Source organism: Pteronotus mesoamericanus, unplaced genomic scaffold (assembly GCF_021234165.1).
Source record: "Pteronotus mesoamericanus isolate MK-2021 breed Mesoamerican mustached bat unplaced genomic scaffold, CSHL_Meso_final contig_101, whole genome shotgun sequence".
NCBI classification, from domain to species: Eukaryota; Metazoa; Chordata; class Mammalia; order Chiroptera; family Mormoopidae; genus Pteronotus; species Pteronotus mesoamericanus.
In genome coordinates this window covers 26930338-26950906 of record NW_026555001.1, presented here as the reverse complement: position 1 = coordinate 26950906, position 20569 = coordinate 26930338, and the positions used below count along the sequence as shown (strand labels likewise).

At 59.1% G+C, this 20569-nt stretch overlaps 1 protein-coding gene across 2 annotated transcripts in view; it reads left to right on the top strand.

The window, feature by feature from the left end:
• The window catches only part of ASAP2 (ArfGAP with SH3 domain, ankyrin repeat and PH domain 2), a 133347-nt gene that overhangs the window by 100886 nt on the left and 11892 nt on the right, over positions 1–20569 (top strand). For both annotated transcript variants that reach the window (XM_054569846.1, XM_054569837.1), the window contains exons 15-22: positions 316–449; positions 7731–7825; positions 10876–11065; positions 12196–12281; positions 13128–13243; positions 14165–14232; positions 16062–16175; positions 18181–18418. In XM_054569846.1, coding sequence (XP_054425821.1) covers positions 316–449; positions 7731–7825; positions 10876–11065; positions 12196–12281; positions 13128–13243; positions 14165–14232; positions 16062–16175; positions 18181–18418 — 1041 coding nt within the window. The remainder of the gene's footprint in view (positions 1–315; positions 450–7730; positions 7826–10875; positions 11066–12195; positions 12282–13127; positions 13244–14164; positions 14233–16061; positions 16176–18180; positions 18419–20569) is intronic.

The following is a 20569-nucleotide window of genomic DNA, read 5'->3' as shown; positions in this document are numbered from 1 at the left end:
GCACCCGGTTGGCAATGGGCGTGGCCACTGGAGGCCACCGTGTCCTGTTTCTTGTCCACCCGGCGCCTGTCACCTAATAACTGAATGAAGGACAGCGAGGTGGAGGGTGAGGGAGAGGGAGCAAACAGATCCACGCGTGTGTGCATGTTGAGTGTAAACGGGCGGCGGTCCTGGTGGAAGCTTCATTCTGGCTGCCTCAAGGGTCAAGAAATGGCACGTACACGAAACTCCACATGCAGTGACTGTGCGGGAGAGGGTCCTGACCCCTGGCCCTCCGCTTCCCGCTAACACTAAGCTCTCTGTTCTCTCCGGCAGATCCCACGTGGCTTTCCACCAACCTGGGCATCCTGACCTGCATCGAGTGTTCCGGAATCCACCGGGAGCTGGGGGTTCACTACTCCAGGATGCAGTCCCTCACGTTAGATGTACTAGGAACATCCGAGCTGCTGGTAACATTGGAATTCTTGATTTTGGAATGGAAATAAATGGAGCCGAAAGCTGACATTTAATGTTGGCCTTCGAACCCGTTTGGGTTTCTTGAAATTCCCCTGGGCTGGTGGCTGTTGGTGTTGGGCAGTCGCAGACTCATTGATTCCTCCTTCCCGGCGACTAGTGGTTGAGGTCGCATCTTGTTGCAAAACTTTATTTTTAAATTACTGAAGTGAAGTGGAACTCAAAAAGGAGTGTTGAGCCCGGCCCGTGTGGCTCTGTAGTTCGGAGCCCTGTGCGGGAACCGAAGGATTGTGGGTTTGAGTCCCAGCCAGCGCACTTCCAGGAAGCAACCTATCAATGTTACTCTTCCTTACTCTTTCTCTAAAAGCAACGAAAAAAAATGTCCTCGGGTGAGGATTAAAAAAAAAAGTGTCGAGGCCAGTGTAAGATTCTGGAATTAAGGATGGGCCCTTCGCATGGGTCGCCCCGGTCGTGGGGCAGACGCAGAACCCAAGTCCCTGACAGTGGGGGGCGCACTCTCCCTGAGTCACTGCCGGTTCCTGCCAAGTCTGTGGTCACTGCCTGACTCAGCCTCCAGTGGACCTTTCCTCTTCCCTTTACTGTCGACCTTTGGGGGAGATATTGGTATTTGCTTTTATTGCCTTTGTTTCTAAAAACAGTCTCTTGTTCTTGGTTCGGTGAAACACATAAACCTTGTGATGCAGACGAGGTTGGAGCCTTTCCTGGGGGGTGACTTTCAGAGGACCGAGGCGCAGGACACCGCACAGCCGGGCAGCACGTTGGGGCCACCCCAAATGTGGGCTCGCGCAGATCTTTTTGGCAGTCTCTAGCTGCAGTGTTCGAACCTTTTTCTCAGGGTAGCTGGGCGTCGGGCAGTAAATATTAAATGGCTATTGATTACCATTGACTTTAATGTCAAGAGCAGTTGTCTTGACAGCAAATCAATTAATGCGGTCGATACACCTCTCAAGGGGCCATAAGTCTTACTGTTGGCTCCGGCGGATCTGGCGTGTCTGAACTTGCAATGTGTCTGAACTCCCTTGTCAAGCCCTTCCGGTCTTGGCAAAGAATGCCTTTGTGGTCTTGAAAGACACAGTGGGGAGAAACTGGGGGGCCCTCGGGAGCCCGGTGGTAACGTCCCCGCAGAGCGTGAGCAGGCGGTGGCGTCCGCACCCACCACGGTTCCGCGGGATGGGGCCGTGCACGCCGCCTGTGTCGCGGGCCATGTGTGCGCTGGCGGAACCCGCGCGGCTGCCGCTGGCGTAGACTGGAGCCTTCACAGTGCATTTTCAAAGAAACCCAGACCACTCCGTCCGCACTGGTGGACCACGGCAGCCCCTGTGCCGCCCGTTCGGTTTTCTTAAAACAGTGGGAAGCGTTAAGCGATTTATGGTGAAACACTAATTGCTCATGTTTGTCCTGGGCCCTTTGCGGAGCACTTTGTGCGTATGAGCTCATTTGCCCTTTGCAGCAGCTCTGTGACCTTGGTATCTCATCCCCACTTTACAAAGGAGGAACCGAGGTTAGATGTTTAACCGTGTCCAAGGTGAGGTCTGGGGTGGGGTCCCCTTTAACCTGGTTCCAGAGCTCACGCTCTTTGCCTGTAAGGAGCCTGGGACATACACTGGCCTTTGAGGTGGGTTGTCTCGTTCTGCGTCGCTGCTGTCCTTCCACCCCCCCAGCCTGGCCCCGGCCCCGGCCAGTGTTTAATTAACAGGCAGCTCTCTGTGCGGAAGAGGCCCTGCCTTGCCGTCTGCCGAGTCCCAGGACGCCCCGGCTCCCGCCTGGCCATTGCAGGCTGCCAGCGCGACTCCCTGAGCGCGCCGCGGGCAGGGGCGGCGGGCAGGGGCCGCGGGACAGGGCGTTCACCCTGCAGGCAGGTGCAGTGCTTGCGGGAAACTTCATAAACATGGATAATAGGGGCACGTAGTGAAAATAACTGGGAAGTGATGATTTTTGAGCGTTTATTACTTTTTAAAATATAATTTTTTGAGTTATGAGTTTATATAATTTCATTTTAAGATTTTATTTTTAGAGAGAGGGCACGGGAAGGAAGCATCAATGTGCAGTTGCCTCTCGTGCGCCCCCTACTGGGAACCTGGCCCGAAACCCAGGCCTGTGGTCTGACTGGGAACTGAACCGACGACCCTTTTGTTCGCAGGCTGGCGCTCAGGCCACTGAGTCACACCAGCCAGGGCTTATATAGTATAATTTTAATAATGGCTTTCATGAGCTGACCCCACCCTATCCTTATACCTGCTTAAATATGTCTCAGAAATTTAACAGTGCTCCTCTGGAGATTCTGTTGCCTCCCAAGAAGGAAACCACGAAAGAAGGTTGAAAGAAAAATGTTCCCTTCTTGGTGCCCGGGCTGGTGTGGCTCAGTGGACTGAGCGCCAGCCTGTGAACCTAAGGGTCTCCGGCTCGATTCCCAGTCGGGCCACAGGCTGGGCTGCAGGCCAGGTCCCCAGCAGGGGTCGGCACGAGGGGCAACCGCACATGGATGTTTCTCTCCCTCTCTTCCCCCCTCTCTAAAAATAAATAAAATCTTTAAAAAAAAAAAAAAAAGCGCCCATCTTGAGCAGCTGAGATGGCTTCTCACCCCTGGTCCAGATCTTGGTTTCTGCCCCCAGAGCCTCTGCCTGTCTGTTCTCACAAAAACCGCGCGCAGCCATCATGGACGCATTGGACTGAGGCTGCTGGGTGAATATCTGCACATATTTTCAAAATTAATCTCTGGCGTGGCTTTAAACTCTCCCTTCTCTTCAGGGGTTACCGGGAAAACAAAGGTAGAAGGCCCTGAACCCTGTGAGATTTGGGTCTGCCCTCTGCTTGGCCCTGAACTTGCCCGTCTGGTCGTCCGGCCGCTCCCAGGAGGCGGGCAGCTCCCCGCGTCCCACCCTAGGCTCACAGCGTTGCGCCTGGACCGTGGGCAGACGTCATGCCCCGACCCCTCGCTCTCAGCCGTTAGGTTCCCGATGGGCGGGGAGCGTGCATCAGGTGTTAACATTCGGCTCTCAAGTGCAAGCCTTTTTAAAGCACTCGGTTATTTTACTTCACTTAAGTCAGATGCCTGAAGGGATGCTCTGAAGCCTTCACAGGTGTGCGTGTGCGTGTGTGTCTGTGTGCGTGTGACGTAGAAATGGCACCAGGTGTTAGACACGTGGGGTCAGACCGGACCTTGGTTCAGCAACCCTGGTTCTCGAGTTCTGGCCAGGAAAGAATTCGGAGCCAAGACTCAAGCTGTACGAGAGCATTTATTTAGGAAGTCACGGAGGCAGCAAAGAGGGGCTCAGGAAAGGAGTTACAGAGGCAAAGAGGGGCCCTGGGACCTCAGGAGAGGGGCGGGCAGTGGGCGCCGGCCTGCAGGGGGCAGGGCTCGCAGGGCTCTGTCCCGGGGAGGAAGCAGCAGCACGGTCGTCAGCTCTGCAGGTGAGTCCTCTCCGGGCCTGGTCTGCCCCGATGGGCGAGCGCCAGGGCGGGGGACCGGGGGTCGTTCCTGACGGCTGGTCCCAGGATCAGCCGTGACACGACCTGTCTGGCTTTCGGCTTTTCTGGGCCTGGAGCTGAAACACACCGAGGCCTAGATGTCCTCTCAGGGAGGGGAGGTCGGGGCGGCCCGGCCCGCTGGCCAGCAGCCAGCTGTGCGAAAGGCGGGGGTCTGAACCGCACCGCCCGCCATGTGACCCGCTGTGTGACGGGGAGGACGGGCCGCCATGGGGGTGAGGCCCTTGTTTTCCCAGTTGCTAGGGACCCGGGGCTTTCGGCCCCGGTGGCCTCCCATGCCTGGCCCATTGTCCTTGCTGTGGTCATGTCTGGGTACTGCCCACCACCGTGAAAACAATACAGTGTGAGCTGCCGCGCACGGCTCCCCTCCACGAGGACTCACAGAACCCCTCCGGGGGGCGGGCCGCGTGCCCGACAGTGGCCCGCAGCTCCCACCCGGCCGCCCGCGGCGTTGTGAGCCTGTCCTGTCAGCAGAGCAGGGTCTTCGGTTGGGTTCATCGGGGACGTGTTTTTTGTGCAGCCAATGTTAATTAGACCTTTCCACACCTCGTTAAAGGCAGGAGCAGGCTGAACGGGAACAGCAGTCTCCGGAGGCCCTGGACGCAGCCTGGAGCAGGGCTCTTCCCGGGGCAGCGCCCTCGCCTGCCCCTCCGGGAGATGCGGGCGAGCCGCCCAGGGCGCCCTGCTGTGGCGGGGACAGCAGGCGCTCGACCAGGAACGACCAGGAACGGTTGTGTTCTGGCGGCAGTGCGTTCCTGAGAAAACAGGCGCTCGCCCTGTGAAGTGCCTGTTCCCACGGGCCGCCGCAGCCGCCTCAGCATAAAAGCCTTTCCTTGGCTCCAGAAATTGCCTCCTGGCCTTGGCTCTGCAGAGAGTTTCCCCCATGGTCGCTGTTTCCCTTTTAATTTTTTTGTTTCAAAGCTTGATTTCTGTGTTAATTGACTAGATCCCAGCAGCATCCGCAAAGGTGGCTGGTCAGCAGCGGTCTGGTCTTCCCCGTACCTGCTTTTAGAATCGCTTCTCATTTGGGGGAGGGGCACGGGGGCTGTTGAAATGGAGGCGCTCGTCCGGTTCGTTCAGGGAGCCCTGCCTTTGTGCCGCCTTCCCGTGCTCCGGCCCCCCGACCCCCCGACCCCGTCCTCGGGTCTCGCAGCCCCACCTGCTTTCCGAGAGGCTCCTCGCGAGCGTGGATTTTTAAAAAGATCCATTTCCAGCTTCGCACAGAGGATCATGATTTCTGGTGTTAATTTTTCAGGCCATCTGTAAAATAGTATCATTGGTACAGGACACTAGTATTCTGTGATCTACTTCACATCCTACATGGGGTTGATAAAGGAAACTTTGACACTGTGACATGGACTTTGAGTCAGTGATTGAAAAACCATCTTCCACCAAACGGAAGAACAGGGTCATGACCCTCAGGTGCCCGTATTTCTGACTGTGTCGTGACCTTCTGCGTCCCTCCCCGTGGGGCAGCCGCTTCCGGCTCAGTGGGCCCCGCACGGGCAGCTGGGGAGGGTCTCCAGCAGGTGCGGTTTCTGGTCCCTGTCCTCAGGGTGCCCTGTGCAGCGAGGGACTTCGTGCCAGACCAGGAAAGTGGTTGTCAAGACCCCATAACTACTCTGTTGATGGGCACTTGCCACCTGTGACCTCGTGCGGTCGTATAGTCGTCCCCTGTGGCCTCATCCCGTCCCCTGAGATCGTGGGACTTGCAGCAGGGCTGTGGGTCATGCCCAGAGCCCAGCACGCTGCGGGGCCCGCTGTGCGTTTGCGTGCTGACCAGTGGCTGGGCTTGCCTTCTCTGAGTGACGCGGCGCTTAGACCCCGACCCCTCCCGGGCCTCCCTGGCCCCGTGTCTGCACCCAGCCCTCAGGTCCTGGGGTGGTGCCTGGGAGTCGGGGGCACGTGTGATGGGGCTGCCTCACCCAGCTGTCCCGCGTCCTCGGCTCCCGCCCGCGGGGCCTGCTGGCGCCCCCCCACCCGCCCTGGTTTCTGGCTGTAACCCTGCAGCCTCCATCTGCAAATGCTTTGCCTTTGTTGATGGTTCCAGGGGGCTTCTCTGCCGGCTGAAATATTAGCTGGAACTTGGCTAAACTGTGAGGCAGCACATTCCTCCGCGTTGGACGAGTGTGACGCAGGGTGTGAGCTCCCTGGGCCAGCTGTCCCTGGCAGCTCCGCCAAGTCCACGCAGAAGGCGGGAGCTTTCTGAGTCCCGGGGATTCTCGCGCCTCTCTCCCATCTGCTGCAGCACAGCCGAAGGGGCCTGGGGGCCCCACGTCACAGGGAGCTGGTGGCTTGTTGGGTCCCTCACCTGGAAACGACTGCTCAGCTCCAGGTCGGCGTCCACGTTATGTGGGAAGATGGGGCATTTAATCATGCCTGCCTCTAACCGGGGGCCATGACACTGAGGTCCGGCCCTGGGTCTGACGCCGACTGCCCGAGAAACCCTCCGCAGGCACTGGCACCGTGGCACACTGGCCCTGTCGCCCGATGGAGCGTGTTGCCCCGACCATCCGCCCGTCTGCAGCGAGGAGCCTGGGGCTTTGCCGCCTGGCATTGGCTTGAGGACGGAGGCAGAGTGGTTCGCGCCTGGTGCTTTGCCTCCTAGGAAGCTTTGCTCACTTACCCAGGACAGGGCGGCGCCAGGAGGGGGCCTCCACCAGCAACTCCGCTGTCCCGCGGTTGCTGCGGTCCTTCGGTGTCCCTCTGACCCCCGCGCCCTGTTCACATCGCAGGAAGCTCGAGCTTTTCTAACCCGGGTCCCTCAGCCCGCTGCCCCGGGGCGGGGGAGAGGCTGTTGTGACCGCAACCTCTTCCCCCAGGACGGCCCCTGGGGCCCCCCCCCCCCCGCCCCTGTTCGCACCATCCATTGAGAGCAGGGAGCTCAGAAGCGCCACAGCCTCCCCCTCCCCCCACCCCCCGCCGCCCTTTGTGTCGTTTTCCATGGGGCAGTTAGAATGCCTCCTCTCCCCAGCCCGGGGCTCTCCTGTGCCATGATGCACTGAGGGCACGGATGGGCGCAGAACTGCGTGCTGGGATAGAGGAGCCCGCCACTCAGTGTCGGTGCCCCCACGACAAGGGGGCCAGCTGCCGGCCGTCGGGGGCTCCAGACAGACTGAAACGCTGATCGCTGTATCGGCTGCATCGGACACAGTGTCAAGTGCTCAGCATGAATTAGGATGTGTCCACTCAACTTGTAACAGTCAGAAGGTTGATTGGCAACCGAGGGCCTTCCATTTGGAACAAACACCTTTCATTTTTAATGCTCAGCCTCCTGAATGCTTTTGCCTAAATGGTCCAATTTTATTATCATTACAACCTGGCGAGGCAGGTACCATTCTACTGACAAAATGAAGCTCGGGCTGCCAGATGTGCCATGGTCCCAGCGCCGGCCAGGACCAGGCTAGGACCTCGAAGCTCGGCTCGTGGGCCTGGGTGGCAGGGGCTGGATCCGCTTCCGTGGGAGCACAGGCTTTGGGGGCGCGGGTATGGACGGACGCCCACCATGGGCCGGTCCCACGTGTCCTGTCCTCACGGGCGCCCTCCCCGGGGCCTTCGAGGGGGGCACTCCCCTGAACAGGCACACTGCCTCCCGTCTCGCGTCTTCCCGGGACCTTTGGGGTTTGCGCTTTGTCCGTCTCCATTAAAGGTGAACCACTTTATTGCTCTGTTTCTTAGTGGCCACTAAGTAAATCATCAGATGGATGTGCAGTGTGCAGCAGGGGTGTATGAATAATTGAGTGCCCTGAAATAGACTTTTGTTGTTACAGCTTGCCAAGAATATTGGGAATGCAGGCTTCAACGAGATTATGGAGTGCGGCCTCCCCGCCGAGGACTCGGTCAAGCCCAACCCGGGCAGTGACATGTAAGTATGGCACTGGCTGTTCTCGCCTTCTGACTACAGGCGGGCCTTGAACCTGTGTCCTGGACACAGGAGGATAGCAAGCGTGGGTACCCTTGCTTGTTTCTTCAGGGAATAAATCAGTCTGATTTGTTGTTTTTGTTGTTGTTGTTTCAAGTCCCCTTAACCTTTAGGGGTGTCCCACTAGAAATTTGCTGCGGCTGATTCTCGTAGGAAGAGGCCACCGCAAAGCTGGGCTGGGGCTCCGAGTGTGAAGGAGGCGTGGTGCGTGTCGCCCTCTGCTGGTGGTGTGTGGAGTCACACCTTCCTTCCTTCCTTGGGGAGCGTGGTCTCTCTGGTCCTGAGTGTCTCTGCATCCATCTGAGCCCCTGAGAGGATCACGCCCCCTTCTCTTCCCCAGTGTCCTCCCAAATGTGGAGTGTCTTGTTTCCTTAACAGAAAACTTTTGTTTGTTTTACTGGGGATGCAAAACCTGATGGAGAAGCCCCCGAGCCTCATCACGCACCCGCCTTGCCACACAGAGTGCGAATCACCAGATCATGCTGGGTGTGGGGGGCGCTGGGGGCCCGCCTGGTCAGCGCGGTGCCAGGCCTGCCAGCTTTAGACTTGTGCCCTGGCAGGCAGGGGCAGCCCATCTGCCCACGCGAGGCCCGGAGCGTGGTGCTCAGGGGGCAGAGGAAGGGGAGCGGGCGAGCAGGGTCCCCAGGCCGCAGAGGCAGCACGTGCACCTGAGCGGCGTGTCTGGGCCAAGGTGCCCGGAGGAGCGGAAAATGAGAAGTCGGTGATGAGAGAAAGTATAAAAACTCGTTTGTAAGGGCAGCATTTCCCTTGGAATAAGCCTGAGGTAGACTCGATGGCACGGGTCCTCCTAGAGGACATTGAGCAGTGACCGGTAGCTTCAAATATACAAACAGGTGAGAGCATACAGGCCCTTTGTAAAAGGGAATTCGGGGTTTTATAACCATTTTGTGGGGGCACATCTTGGGGAGCCGAGGTTGCAGGATCTGTGCTCTTCTGTGCTCTGGTGAGGTGGCCTCGCGTGGCCAGGGAACTGAGACCCCTGAGGGGCCCGCGGGCACCGTGTCCAGCGCACGCCCTCCCGGGCATCAGGAGTCGGGGGGAGCCTTTCCTGCAGACAGAGTAGTGGGTGGCTTTAGAGTCCAGGCACAAAGCCATCATCCGCTCTGAGTGAAGGTCTTCGTTTCAAATCCGTGTTCTTACCCCGACCTGGGGAGGGAGGTGGGACACAGGAATCCCAACTTTTATCTGATTGTGGGACTGAAATCTGTGAACCCCTTGGAGCCCATTTCCCGCAATGTGGGGGGGGGGCAGGACTCCCGCCCCACAGCCCCTGGGGTGTCGGCGGGGCGGGGCAGGAACACCTGTCTTACTGCCCTGGGGGTGCGCCACAGGGCCGCACGCTGGCCCCACGCTTCCTGGAAAACTAGGCTCCTCCCAGGTCGGGTTTCCATTGGAGAGGGGCCAAAGGTGAGCTGACTCCTCCCGGGGTCTTTGGAACGTCCCGTGTAGTCAAGGACACGCTGTGGCCCAGGTAGGGACAAGTCATCTACTGTGTGATCGATACCTGCTCCCATGCTGAAGGTCCAGGGTGCTGAAACTCTGCCCTGTGGGTCCGTCTTGAGCAAAGTAGATGATAAATAATTTCTTCCAAGTGCCAAGGGTACTTTCTAAAGGCAGAGATTTTGCTTATTCTGGGGCTTGAAGGTTCTAAACCACAAATACCGTCTGCTGGGAGCTGTGTGATGTAAACATTCTCTCTGCATTGGGACCCCTGCCCCACCACGTTTTCATGATTGAAAAGGAGATTTACTCCTTCCGCTCCTTTTTCTCCTGAAGGAGGATGGGTGGAAGCGGCAAATCACCACCTGCACCCACTCCTCCCTGCAGTCTCGCCGGGCCCTCTGGGCTTCCCTGGCGTCCGGCTCTGCTCTGACACGTTCCCTCCCACTTTACGTTACTCCTAGGCGTTTACGTATATTCTTCTGAAAGGTTACATCTTGGGCACTTCTGTACTTCCCACCACAATATGTTGATTGTGGTGGGAAATATACATTTAATGAAGCAACAAGTCAAAGATAAAGCTCCAGGCCTGTGGCTACATAGATAAGCCAGTGTTTTACTTCCAGGTGAAATGGAATGTGCTGTTCCTGGATTTGTCTCACACGACACCCCGCCCGTGAGAACCAGATGCATCTGGGGGCGTTGGCAGACACAAGCAGGCGGGAGGGGCGGCCGGAGGGGAGCCGTCCACAGAGGCCGGAAGCGCTGCTGTCCCGTGACGCGGGACTCTTGCTTACCTAGGCCCTGGTCTCCTGAAGGATAAGCAGCCCTCCTCCAGAACAGCATGCGAAGTGTGTTGTTATATAACTTCATTGCTTTTCTCCAAAAGCCTAAGCCTTTCAGAAAAACCCTGGGGTGGGGTGGGGTGGGGGGGTCACGCGGCAGTAAAGGTCACAAAACCTTGGCCAGGTGGGCAGGCAGGCAGGCCACCCCGAGAGCTCCTCTAAGAGAGGGCAGGGCAGGCGTCTGGAGGGGACCCAGGAATGGCTCTTGCCAGAATGCAGGTCACCTAGGAGAGAAAGTGCGGACCGCGTGCCACGCAGAGGCACGTGGGTCAGCAAAGGCGGGGGGCACGCGGGAGCGGGTGAGGGAAGCGGTGCGGTGGGGTTGGGGCCCAACCGCAGGAGGACAAGCAGAGACGAGGCCAGCGCGGCAGGCGGGCTGAGAGCGGGCGGCCCCACCCCGTGCACAGGCCGTCCACCAGCCCAGGGCCCCAGGGCCCCTGCGCTGGGCCTTGAGGCCTCCTGTGTAGGAAACTAGAAGGGTTCGATGCTCCTTGAACACGCTCCAGGTGCCGCCGTGAAGACAGGTGGTACAGCCGTCACCTGCCGGCGGCCTCCCTGGTTGAGCTTCCTATGAGGAGGGCAGGGGCTGGATTTTTATGAAAGTCGTCATAGCCCATAGCTGAATGGATGTTGGATATTTGAATCGAGGCCCTCGGTCACTTACAAGGCCCTTGCGCTTGCTCCCAGGAACGCCAGGAAGGACTACATTACCGCCAAGTACATCGAGAGGAAATATGCGAGGAAGAAGCATGCGGACAGCGCAGCCAAACTGCACAGCCTGTGCGAGGCCGTCAAAACAAGGGACATTTTTGGGCTCCTCCAAGCATATGCTGATGGTGTGGATCTCACAGAAAAGATCCCACTGGCCAACGGACACGTAAGCATGCGGCCGGCTACTTTGAACAAAGGAAAAGAAAGAGGGAAAATATCGAAAGTCCGGGAAATAGAAAGGCCAGCAAAATAGCGGAATCCTGTGCGGGAGGCCGGCGTGGAGTTCTAGGGGCAGCGGCGGGGGAGCCTCGGGCCAGGCCTCAGCGGCAGGTCCCTGGCCCCATGAGGCAGGGGCTGACGGCCTGGCGCACCCCAGCCCCAGGCCCCTCCCCCTTGCCGCAGGGAACCCGGGGGGCGGGGAGAGACTGCCCCCCCCACCATTTCCTCAGAACTTTTCTGAGAAGTCAGGGTCTCCTTGTCAGGATCCCCGGTGTCACGGGTCTGTGCGGGCCCTAACTCCTTCCGCAGGAAGCCTGTGGGCACACACGCCTGCTCCCCCGAAACCTCCTGGCCCCCAGAATAAAGGCACAAGGGGCTGGGGTCGCCCCTTAGCGGCTGAGGATGGAGCCTCCCACGTGTTTGGGGCTGAGAGAGAAGGCAGGCCATGGCGGGGCGGGGCGGGCACCCTCAGCTCTGAGCTGTGCCTCCGCAGGGGCAGGTGGTTGGCGTTACCTGCCGCTCTCACGCCGCCGGACACCACCCTCGTTCGGTCGCTTCCCCCCGGCGCACCAGAACCTGCTCGCAGAAAGGGCAGCGGTGGCCGTGTGCCCCTGCCTCGTAGGAACTGCAGACAGTCCAGGTGGTGGCATCAGTGGCCTTACCTATGTGTACAGGATGAAAATCTTTGACTTGTTTTTTAAATACACATTCATACATATGCGGGGGCAGGTAGAAGAGGCTGGCGTGGGAGGCCCGGAACCTTCCTGGAGTCTTGAAAATGAGACCCCTGCTAGGGTCTCTCATGATGGTCATAAGGGACAAGGATAGAGGACGGGGAGGGCTATGAAATGAAACCCCTGAGTTACTCGTTGTCTCCTACGGAGCAAGAAGAAGCAGGACAGGCTGCCAAGTCCCCACAAGTGCAGGTTCCCACAGGCAGAGCCCCCCGTGGAGGTCGGGGGGCACTGTAGCTCAGGGATGGGTATTGGGAAGGGAAGGAGGAAAGGCTTTGGGAAGAGAGCGCTGGGCACGGGTGGAACGATCCTCTGGGATTCTGGAGCGCTGTTTGCTCCGCAGGAGCCGGATGAGACCGCCCTCCACCTCGCTGTCAGATCCGTGGACCGGACTTCTCTGCACATCGTAGACTTTTTAGTTCAGAACAGGTAGGTGCTCTGGAATGGGGAGGTGTTTGATTTTGCTCCTTGGGGCTCCTGAGGGAGGAGTCAGGTGTTGTGCGGCCAAACGCTGGACTTTTCCTGGGTCCGAGCGTGAGTTGTGGCCCAGGTGGGGTGTCCCGGGCAACCCTAGGGGAGCCTGGAGGGTGAGGACGGGCGCCCTCCGCGGGACCCACAGGACACAGCTTCTGGGGTCCGGGTCTCAGGGAGACACCAAGCTCCGGAGAGCAGACTGGCTGTGATGTTTGAGTGGCTTGTCTCACGTCTGAGGCACCCGAGTGCCTTTCGGAGGAGACTGGTCTTGTTTTATGTTGGAAGGACCTTTGAAACCCCTTGAGATTCCCCCGGAGCCCCTTCTCAGGGCCGGTCCAGGGCGAGCAGGCTCAGAGGGGCCTGGGGACTTCGGACTTTGAAAAAGTGGCTTTTTCTTTTCTGGTGAAAAGTGTCCATAGTAAGACGGAAGAAGCTTGCCCTCCCCTCGGTGGGGCAGGATGGGCCAGTCATGCGGACCTCGGTGGCCTCTGGGATCTGGTGGGGACGCGGGAGGATCGTGGTGGTGCAGGGCTGTCCGGGAGGGCGGCGCCCCCGGGCCCCTGCTCAGGCGCAGCACGGGTGCCCGGTTCCCCTTTGTCCTTCTCTGCCATCTCCGCCAGTTCCCTGGGGGCCTAAGTCCGGGACACCCCGTCCACAGGAGCAGGGGTGGCGCTGTCCCACCCACCTTGCGGGAGGGTGGAGACTCATCCTTCGGGCCACTCTGAAGGCTCCCCGCTCTCCTGCTCATGCCCTCCAGCCGTGACTCACTGCTCTCTCTCTCTCTTCCCCGCTCCCGGCCAGTGGGAACCTGGATAAACAGACAGGGAAGGGCAGCACGGCCCTGCATTACTGCTGCCTGACCGACAACGCCGAGTGCCTGAAGCTCCTCCTGCGGGGGAAGGCCTCCATCGAGATAGGTGAGCGGCCGGCCGCCTGCCGCCCACGTCCCTGCCGAGGCACGCGGAGCACACGGTCCCAGCGGACACTGGGCTGCCATCGGGGCTGAGGACAGAGACGGGGCCTCCCCGTCAGCATCTTCATCCGGAGATGGCCCATCATTTGCAGGCAACAGTGGGTGATAAGGGACAGAGAAGACAGGCCCTGCAGCCGTCCCTGAGGCTGAGGGCGGTTTAGGCAAGGGCTGGGGCATCTCGCCCTCCTGCTCATAACCTACACCTGGCCCCGGGGTGGCAGGTGCACCCAGTCTCCTCCAGGAGGGGCCCTTGCTCTGCCTGGCCTCCACCCTCGCCCGCCCTGGGTCCCCACCCTCCAGCCGGGCACGCGCAGCCCAGTGGCATCCTGCCAAGCTGGGTCATTAGGAAATGCTTGTGAGGACTATTGGAAAGGAGCAAAGAGGCTAGATGGGAGGCAAATGCCTACCTGAGACCCAGGTTTCTTTTTTAAAAATTAATCATCCAACCTTGTTGACTGAGGCTTATTTAGAAGAAAGGACACAGTTTCAAAGTTATAGACAGCTTCAGAGGCGGCGTGACGTTTATCACCAGCCGTGCCGGGCTGCCTGCGTCTCCACCAACCGTGCCTGCGGTTGGGCGCTCACAGTGAACTGTGGTATCCACCTGGAGTCTGGAGGTCGGCTTGCCTTGGTTGGCTACTGCGGTGGTTTAATTTTCCTGATTAACGCCAACCTTGTCTTGTAAAATCCCCCCGGCCTTTCACGGCTGTAGTTCGGTGTGCCTATAAGACAAATTCAGCCCCAGCTGGAGCAAACTGACCGCAGATCTCATCGGTTGTGTTCCATTTAACTCAGTGCCGCTCCTCTGTACCTTTTATTGCCTCGACGTCAAACGTTCACGTGTTTCTGTCGCCCTGCCTTTCAGCTAACGAGTCAGGAGAGACGCCACTGGACATTGCCAAGCGCCTCCGGCACGAGCACTGTGAAGAGCTGGTGAGTCCACCGAGGACGGGCAAAGCCAAGCTCCCGCCTGGGGCAGGCTTTCTCTGGGTCCTGGTCGGATGGGGTGGCCTGGGAAAGTCGCTTGGGGAGCCTCAGAGAGGATGTGGCTGCCCCCTCCTAGTGACACCTGGAACATGAGTTTGTGTTCACTGGCGTCACGTGTAGCCAGCGGCCCTGGCGTTGTCTGGGGCACGTGGAGCGGAGGCCTGGAGGCCGCCCCCGCTTCGTCGCTCTTCTGGAATGTCGAAGATGTGAGCTGGCCCCTTCGCAGCAGCTTGCTGCAGCGGGCTTTCTTATTCCGCTGCCAGCCCCACATGATTTGTTGTGATGTGCCATCTTTGTCCTGTTCTGAAAGAAGCCGTGTGGCCCATGGACAGAGCCCGCCAGGGTCAGGCAGGCCCTAGTTTGCGGTGGGGACCCACTGCTGTGACTGGGGAGAATCATGCCATGTCTCTCTGCTGTCTCCTTATTTGTAAAGTGGAGTCCGTTACACCAGTTTGCGAGGTTGTGAGAGTTGCTGTGGACTCTGCAAACAGGTGCTCAGTCAATGAGCTGTTAACGGCCACTGCAGTAGAAGTAAGGGGAAGATAACAAACAGGTACTATTCTAAGCACTTTATGGCTATTAACTCACTTAACCTTGATGACTACTTTATGGTAGGCTTTCTACTGTTATCTCCATTTTACAAATGGGGAAACAGCACAGAGAGGTTAAGTAACTTGCCCAAGGTCACACAGGCTACTCTCCGGCAGTGCAGAAAATTAAGCCCTAATGTCCTGAGACACCCCGTGGTATCTAATGACTTGACTTCTCTCCTGTGCCTCTAGAATAGAACTGTCTGCCTTCCTTGGGAGAACAGAGGACATTCGTACGTCATTTTCTGCAGGGCTTAATTCATATTGGTTGAGAAAGGCTGGGTTAGCAGCCGTGGACACACCGAGTGTGCTCCCATGCGCAGCGGTCAGTACGTACAGGCCAACCGCTGTTCTGTGGATCTCAAATGTCCCCCTGCCTGTGTGCAGTTTAGAGCGCTTAAGGGGAGCGAGGACGTTTGAGCCTCATGGTTATCTGTGAGTTAGGGAGGGGGGCTTAACCTAAGACCCAGAGATTTACATAAGCCAGCCCTGTAATGGAAGGCCAGCTCCCGGCCCCACCCCCACTCCCACCCCAGGGCCTTTCCTCCTTTTGGATGGCTGGGTGGATGGGCGCCTGCTTCCCGAGCTGCCTGCCCAAGCTGAGAGCCTCCCCCAGGGCGGAAAGCCTCCTCCCCCAGCTGAGAGCCTCCTGGGCTGTGAGCCTCCAGGGCTGAGTGCCTTCCAGGGTCTGAGAGCCTCCCCCCGGGGCTGAGAGCCTCCTCCCGGGCTGAGAGCCTCCAGGGCTGAGTGCCTTCCAGGGGCTGAGAGCCTCCTCCCCGGCTGAGAGCCTCCAGGGCTGAGTGCCTTCCAGGGTCTGAGAGCCTCCCCCCGGGGCTGAGAGCCTCCTCCCGGGCTGAGGGCCTCCCCCAGCTGAGAGCCTCCCGGGCTGAGGGCCTTCCAGGGGCTGAGAGCCTCCCGGGCTGAGTAGCTTCCAGGGTCTGAGAGCCTCCCCCAGGGCTGAGAGCTGCCTGCCCAAGCTGAGAGCCTCCCCCAGGGCGGAAAGCCTCCTCCCCCAGCTGAGAGCCTCCCGGGCTGAGGGCCTTCCAGGGGCTAAGAGCCTCCCCCCCGGGGCTGAGAGCCTCCTCCCGGGCTGAGGGCCTCCCCCAGCTGAGAGCCTCCCGGGCTGAGTGCTTCTGGGGGCTGAGAGCCTGAGCTGCATCACCCACGGTCCTTTGTTCTCCTCAGCTGACCCAGGCCCTATCCGGAAGGTTCAATTCCCACGTCCATGTGGAGTATGAATGGCGATTGCTCCACGAAGACTTGGACGAAAGCGATGACGACATGGATGAGAAGTTGCAGGTCCGTTCCAGGCCGTAAACGTTAAGAGTTCCATAATAAGCTCTGTTCAGAGTGGTTCCTCGCCTGAAATCAGGGCAGGAAGCTGTTTTGTAAAAAGAAAATAGAGCTTAGTTTTGCTTGCGTTGATCTCAGCAGGTTTTGGACTGGCAGCTCCTAACACACCTTAATGTAAAGGAACTGAACGCATTGACGATGCCCCCGCAGGCAGCCGCTCCCCGTTTGACAGGAAGGGAAGATGAGGAGGACTTTAGATCCTGGTGGTTTGGGAGGAATTCGCACACTGTGGGTGAAGGGGGAAGAGCCCGGTTCCCCCCAGTCAGTGCTCAGGGTCACCTCGTGGAGCTTAAAAACCTTAACTGAAGTCATTAAATGACACTTGGCGCTCATTGGCTTTGAGCCTTTCCTTTGTCAGGCGGGGTCATCGAAGCCTAAGAGAGAGGTTGGCTTGGCCACAGTGAAGCAAGTGCGCAGAGACCAGCTTAGGGCCAGGCTGAGAGCGCCTGCCTCCTGGTCCCAGCGCTCCTTGCCACACACCCCTGGGGGACCCTGGATGGTGGCCACCTTCACACAAGCGTCAGAGTGGAGGTCAGACTGGCAGACTGACCGCCAAGCGCCCCCCCTCCCCGCCCCGCCCCAGGCTGCCGTGAAACCAGTCGGGGAGGCCACGTAAAGTTCCCAGTGTTGCTGTAGGACGTTAATGTCCCGACGTGTACGGGGGATGCCTAATTGGGGCATGTCTGAAACCCGGGCGACAGTCCTTGTGGGGGGAGCACCCGACGGACTCTCAGAATAAGAAGCTCCTTCGCCGAGCCAGCTGTAAAACAGGATCACAGTGAGAAGAGCTGACTAGTTTATACACTCCCACCTTCAAGAAGGTTAGGAACGTCTGCCCGGGGCGAGTGCCTCTTCTTCTTGAAGCGCGCTTCACGTCCCCGTCCTGTGGGCAGTGACCCAGCAGGTGGCCCCATCCAAGTAAACACCCAAAAAGAAGTGGTCTGGCTTGGAGCCCAGACACACCCCCTCCTGCTCTGTTTCCAGCAGCGCATGCGGCAGCTGTGGTCAGCGCGTGCAGCCGTGGGTTTCGTGGGAGTTTAAAGATACACGTGCAGGGCCAGCAGCCGTTGGGCTCTGCACACCTGAGCTGGGCTTGAGCCGAGGGGTGGGCCAGAGCCCGGCCGGGCGGGTTCTCCTGTGAGGTGTGGGCGCACCCGCTAAGCCCTGGCACTGTGCTAGAGAGGCAGTTAAAGTCACCCCTGTTTAACAGATGAGAAACAGGGTTGGCACCATTAGGGAGGTTGCTTAGGATCATTGCTGTTATAGTGAAGCTGACATTTGAAATATGAGTCAGATTTCATTTCCCCGAGTCATGACGCATGTGAGCTTTAGGTAGAACAGGGGTCGGCAACCTTAAAGTGCCAGACAGCAAATATTCTAGCCTTTGTTGCTACCACTCAGCTCTGCCAGGGTAGCCCAAAAGTAGCCATAGGGAATACGTAAATAACCGGACATGGCTGTATTCCAGTAAAGCTTTATTAACAAAAACAAGTAGGGGCCCATGGCCATAGTTTGCTGAGCCCCAGATTCGAGACATCTCAAGAGCTCCTGTTCATTCGGGGGGAGGAGGTTGCGTTCCCCTGAGGGAGCCCTCGAGCCGCTGGGTGCCCAGCATAGCCACGCCATTTGTCATCTCAGAAAGCAGGGTTATAAATGGGAAATGCAGGGGCGGGCTGAGGTAACTCTGGCTGGTAAAGATGAAGTAGCTTCTGTTTTAAATCCTCCACAGGGGGGAGCATTGTAGGTTGTCAATCAGGGCACTTTGGGTGTGTGTGTTTCCATTTGGAGACATGTCTTTTAAATCTTGCAGCCCTTATGTGACCGTTGAGAGCAGGGTGCACAGTGCCTGAGTAGAAGTGGTGCACAGGAGGTGGTCACCAGTAGCTTGAACGCTGTGACCGAGAGATCAGTGTGCCTGCATTTTGCTCACCTGCCCACCACCCCTCTGCAGCCCAGTCCCAGTCGGCGAGAAGACCGACCGGTCAGCTTTTACCAGCTGGGGCCCAACGCGGCATCTTTGGCCAGAGACGCCACCAGCCTGGCCAAGGACAAACAGAGAAGCTACGCGCCTAGCATCTTGCAGAACGAGACGTACGGGGCCATCCTGAGTGGCAGCCCGGCTCCCGTCCAGCCCGCGGCCCCTGGCACCACCAGCGCCCCGCCGCTGCCCCCGCGGAACCTGGCCAAAGGTACTGAGCTCCAGAAGCCTAGCCGGTGCGAGACTGGTGTGGTTCGGGTTTTTGTTTTGGGAGGTTCATAGCTGCTCTGCTTCCAACTCACTGAGCTGTGGGCCAGCGTCAGGATGGCCTGTTTCATGGGGGCCTCTTGTTTTGTAGTTATGCTGTTTGCTTCCAAAAGGAACGCCGTCATGCGTAGCGCACCGCACGATGTAGAGCATCTTGATTTGGCTCTTGTCCTGGGCGGAGGGGTGGCACCTGGCTGCCTCGGGGAAGGCAGAGGCTCCTCCCGTGCCCCTCTGTCCAGCCCTTTCCCCTTTGCTCTTGACCAATTGTGGCACCCCCGCCCCCCGCCTTCATTCTTTGTTATTTCTCCGCGGCCTGCACGCGGGCAGCTCATGGCCCCTGCGATCACCTCTTACTGCTGTGATCCCCAGGAAATGGAGGGTAAAATGATGCTTAACTTGGGGACACTTGTAAAATTGTAAAAATACAAACTAGCTTCTGCGGTCCCAGCAGCGCCTGAAGGGCCAACGCTCGCTACACTCCGTCACTCTGCCACCACGTGTAGGGAGTTTGACTCAACAGGTGCTATTTTTTGTTTTTCTAAAAATGGAAAATGAAGGCCCCCCCGCCCCAAGTTAAGTGATTTTCCCAGCACTGGTGCCCCGCCGGCCATGAGGTTCCGGAAGGCGAGTCCAGCAAGTGGCCCGCCCACCCGTCGCTGGGCTGGGGCTGCCAGCCGCGACCAGTCATCTCGGGCGGCCTGCCAGGGAGCGGCTGGGGCCTCTGAGGGGCGTGAAGTCCAGGCAGGGAGGCTGTACTGGCTGCTAGTGGTCACAGGAGAGCGTCCCCGTCGCATTGGTGTGGCCGCTTCTCCCTGGGAGGGGCGTGTAGGGCCGCGGGGGCCGAGGGGGGAGCTCGGCAGGTGCCGTCAGGCTGGGTCTGCGCTCCCGCGTGGCTGGGCCACCCCCGCACCCAGGCCCGCACTGTCCTGGGCGTCTCGCAGACCCTCCCGCACAGCTCCAGGAGGCCCAAAGAAGGCGACCGAGCCTGTCCTCCCGTCACCGTGCCATACCCACCAGGAGGAGGCCCTGGAAGCCAGCCTGCTCACCTCCCCGGCAGAGCCCACGGGCCCGCAACCGGGCCCGGTGGGAGGACACTGAGCGGGAAGGAAGCTGTGAAATCCAATCCCACAGCTGCCTCATCCTCCCTGCCACCCTCCCCGGCTGCTCGGGAGGCGCCCAGGGCAGGTGGGCGCAGCAGTTGGGGTTCGGTCCCTGGGGGCACCTCACTGGCTTCCCCTGTCCCCCTCCCATGTCTGGGCACGCCCATTAATTTTGTCATTTGCACCCCATCACTGGCTTGTACTGGTTGTGCGGTCGTGCGCGTCCCATCAGAAAAGATTGTACTTTGTTCTGCTGGGTTGTAGAGAAGGAATGGGAAGCTGTTCGTTCTTATTTCTTGCTTTCCTAATAGCCTAGAAAGGAGGGTTTTGGTTTTTCTCTTCCCGTTTCTTTTTGCGATTTCTGGCACTTGGTGACATGTCTTCCTTCGATGATTGTGCTTCCCCCAGCTCGCCCCCGAGAGGGACTCGGTCTCTGTCGAGCCCACACCTGGTCTCACGTGGAGGCCCCACCCAACAGCCAGGAGAGGGGTCGGCGAGGTCACGCCCGCCCTGGGTGGACCCTGTCCACGGCAAAGCCTCCCCGGACGCGGGGCCTGCCCTGTGTGCCGTGGCCATTCGCTCTCCACGCACAGCCCCGTGGGAGCCCAGCACAGCCTCAAACACGGGCCCCCGTACCCCTGGGCAGCCGCTGCCCCGTGAGGACGCACACCGAGCTTGGTGGGGCAGAGGGAGGACTGCGGCCGGAGCAGTGCCACTGCCCTGGTGTGTCCCTTGACCTGCTTGGTGTCGCCTCTGCCCGTGTCTAGCTAGAAGAGTGTTTGCGGAGGTGGGAGAGAGCCTTCACCTGGTGTCTTTGATTTGCACCTTTGTCCCCCTGTGTTTCCTCTGAGGACAGGTCCCCCCCACACACAGACACACACCCCACCCCCACTGTGGAAGAACTGTGACCCCCCAGGCCGGGGGGAGGACCTCAGGGATGGAGAGACACGCCGAGGTCCCGTGACTGGCGCGCAGTGCTCAGGGCGGGTCACCTG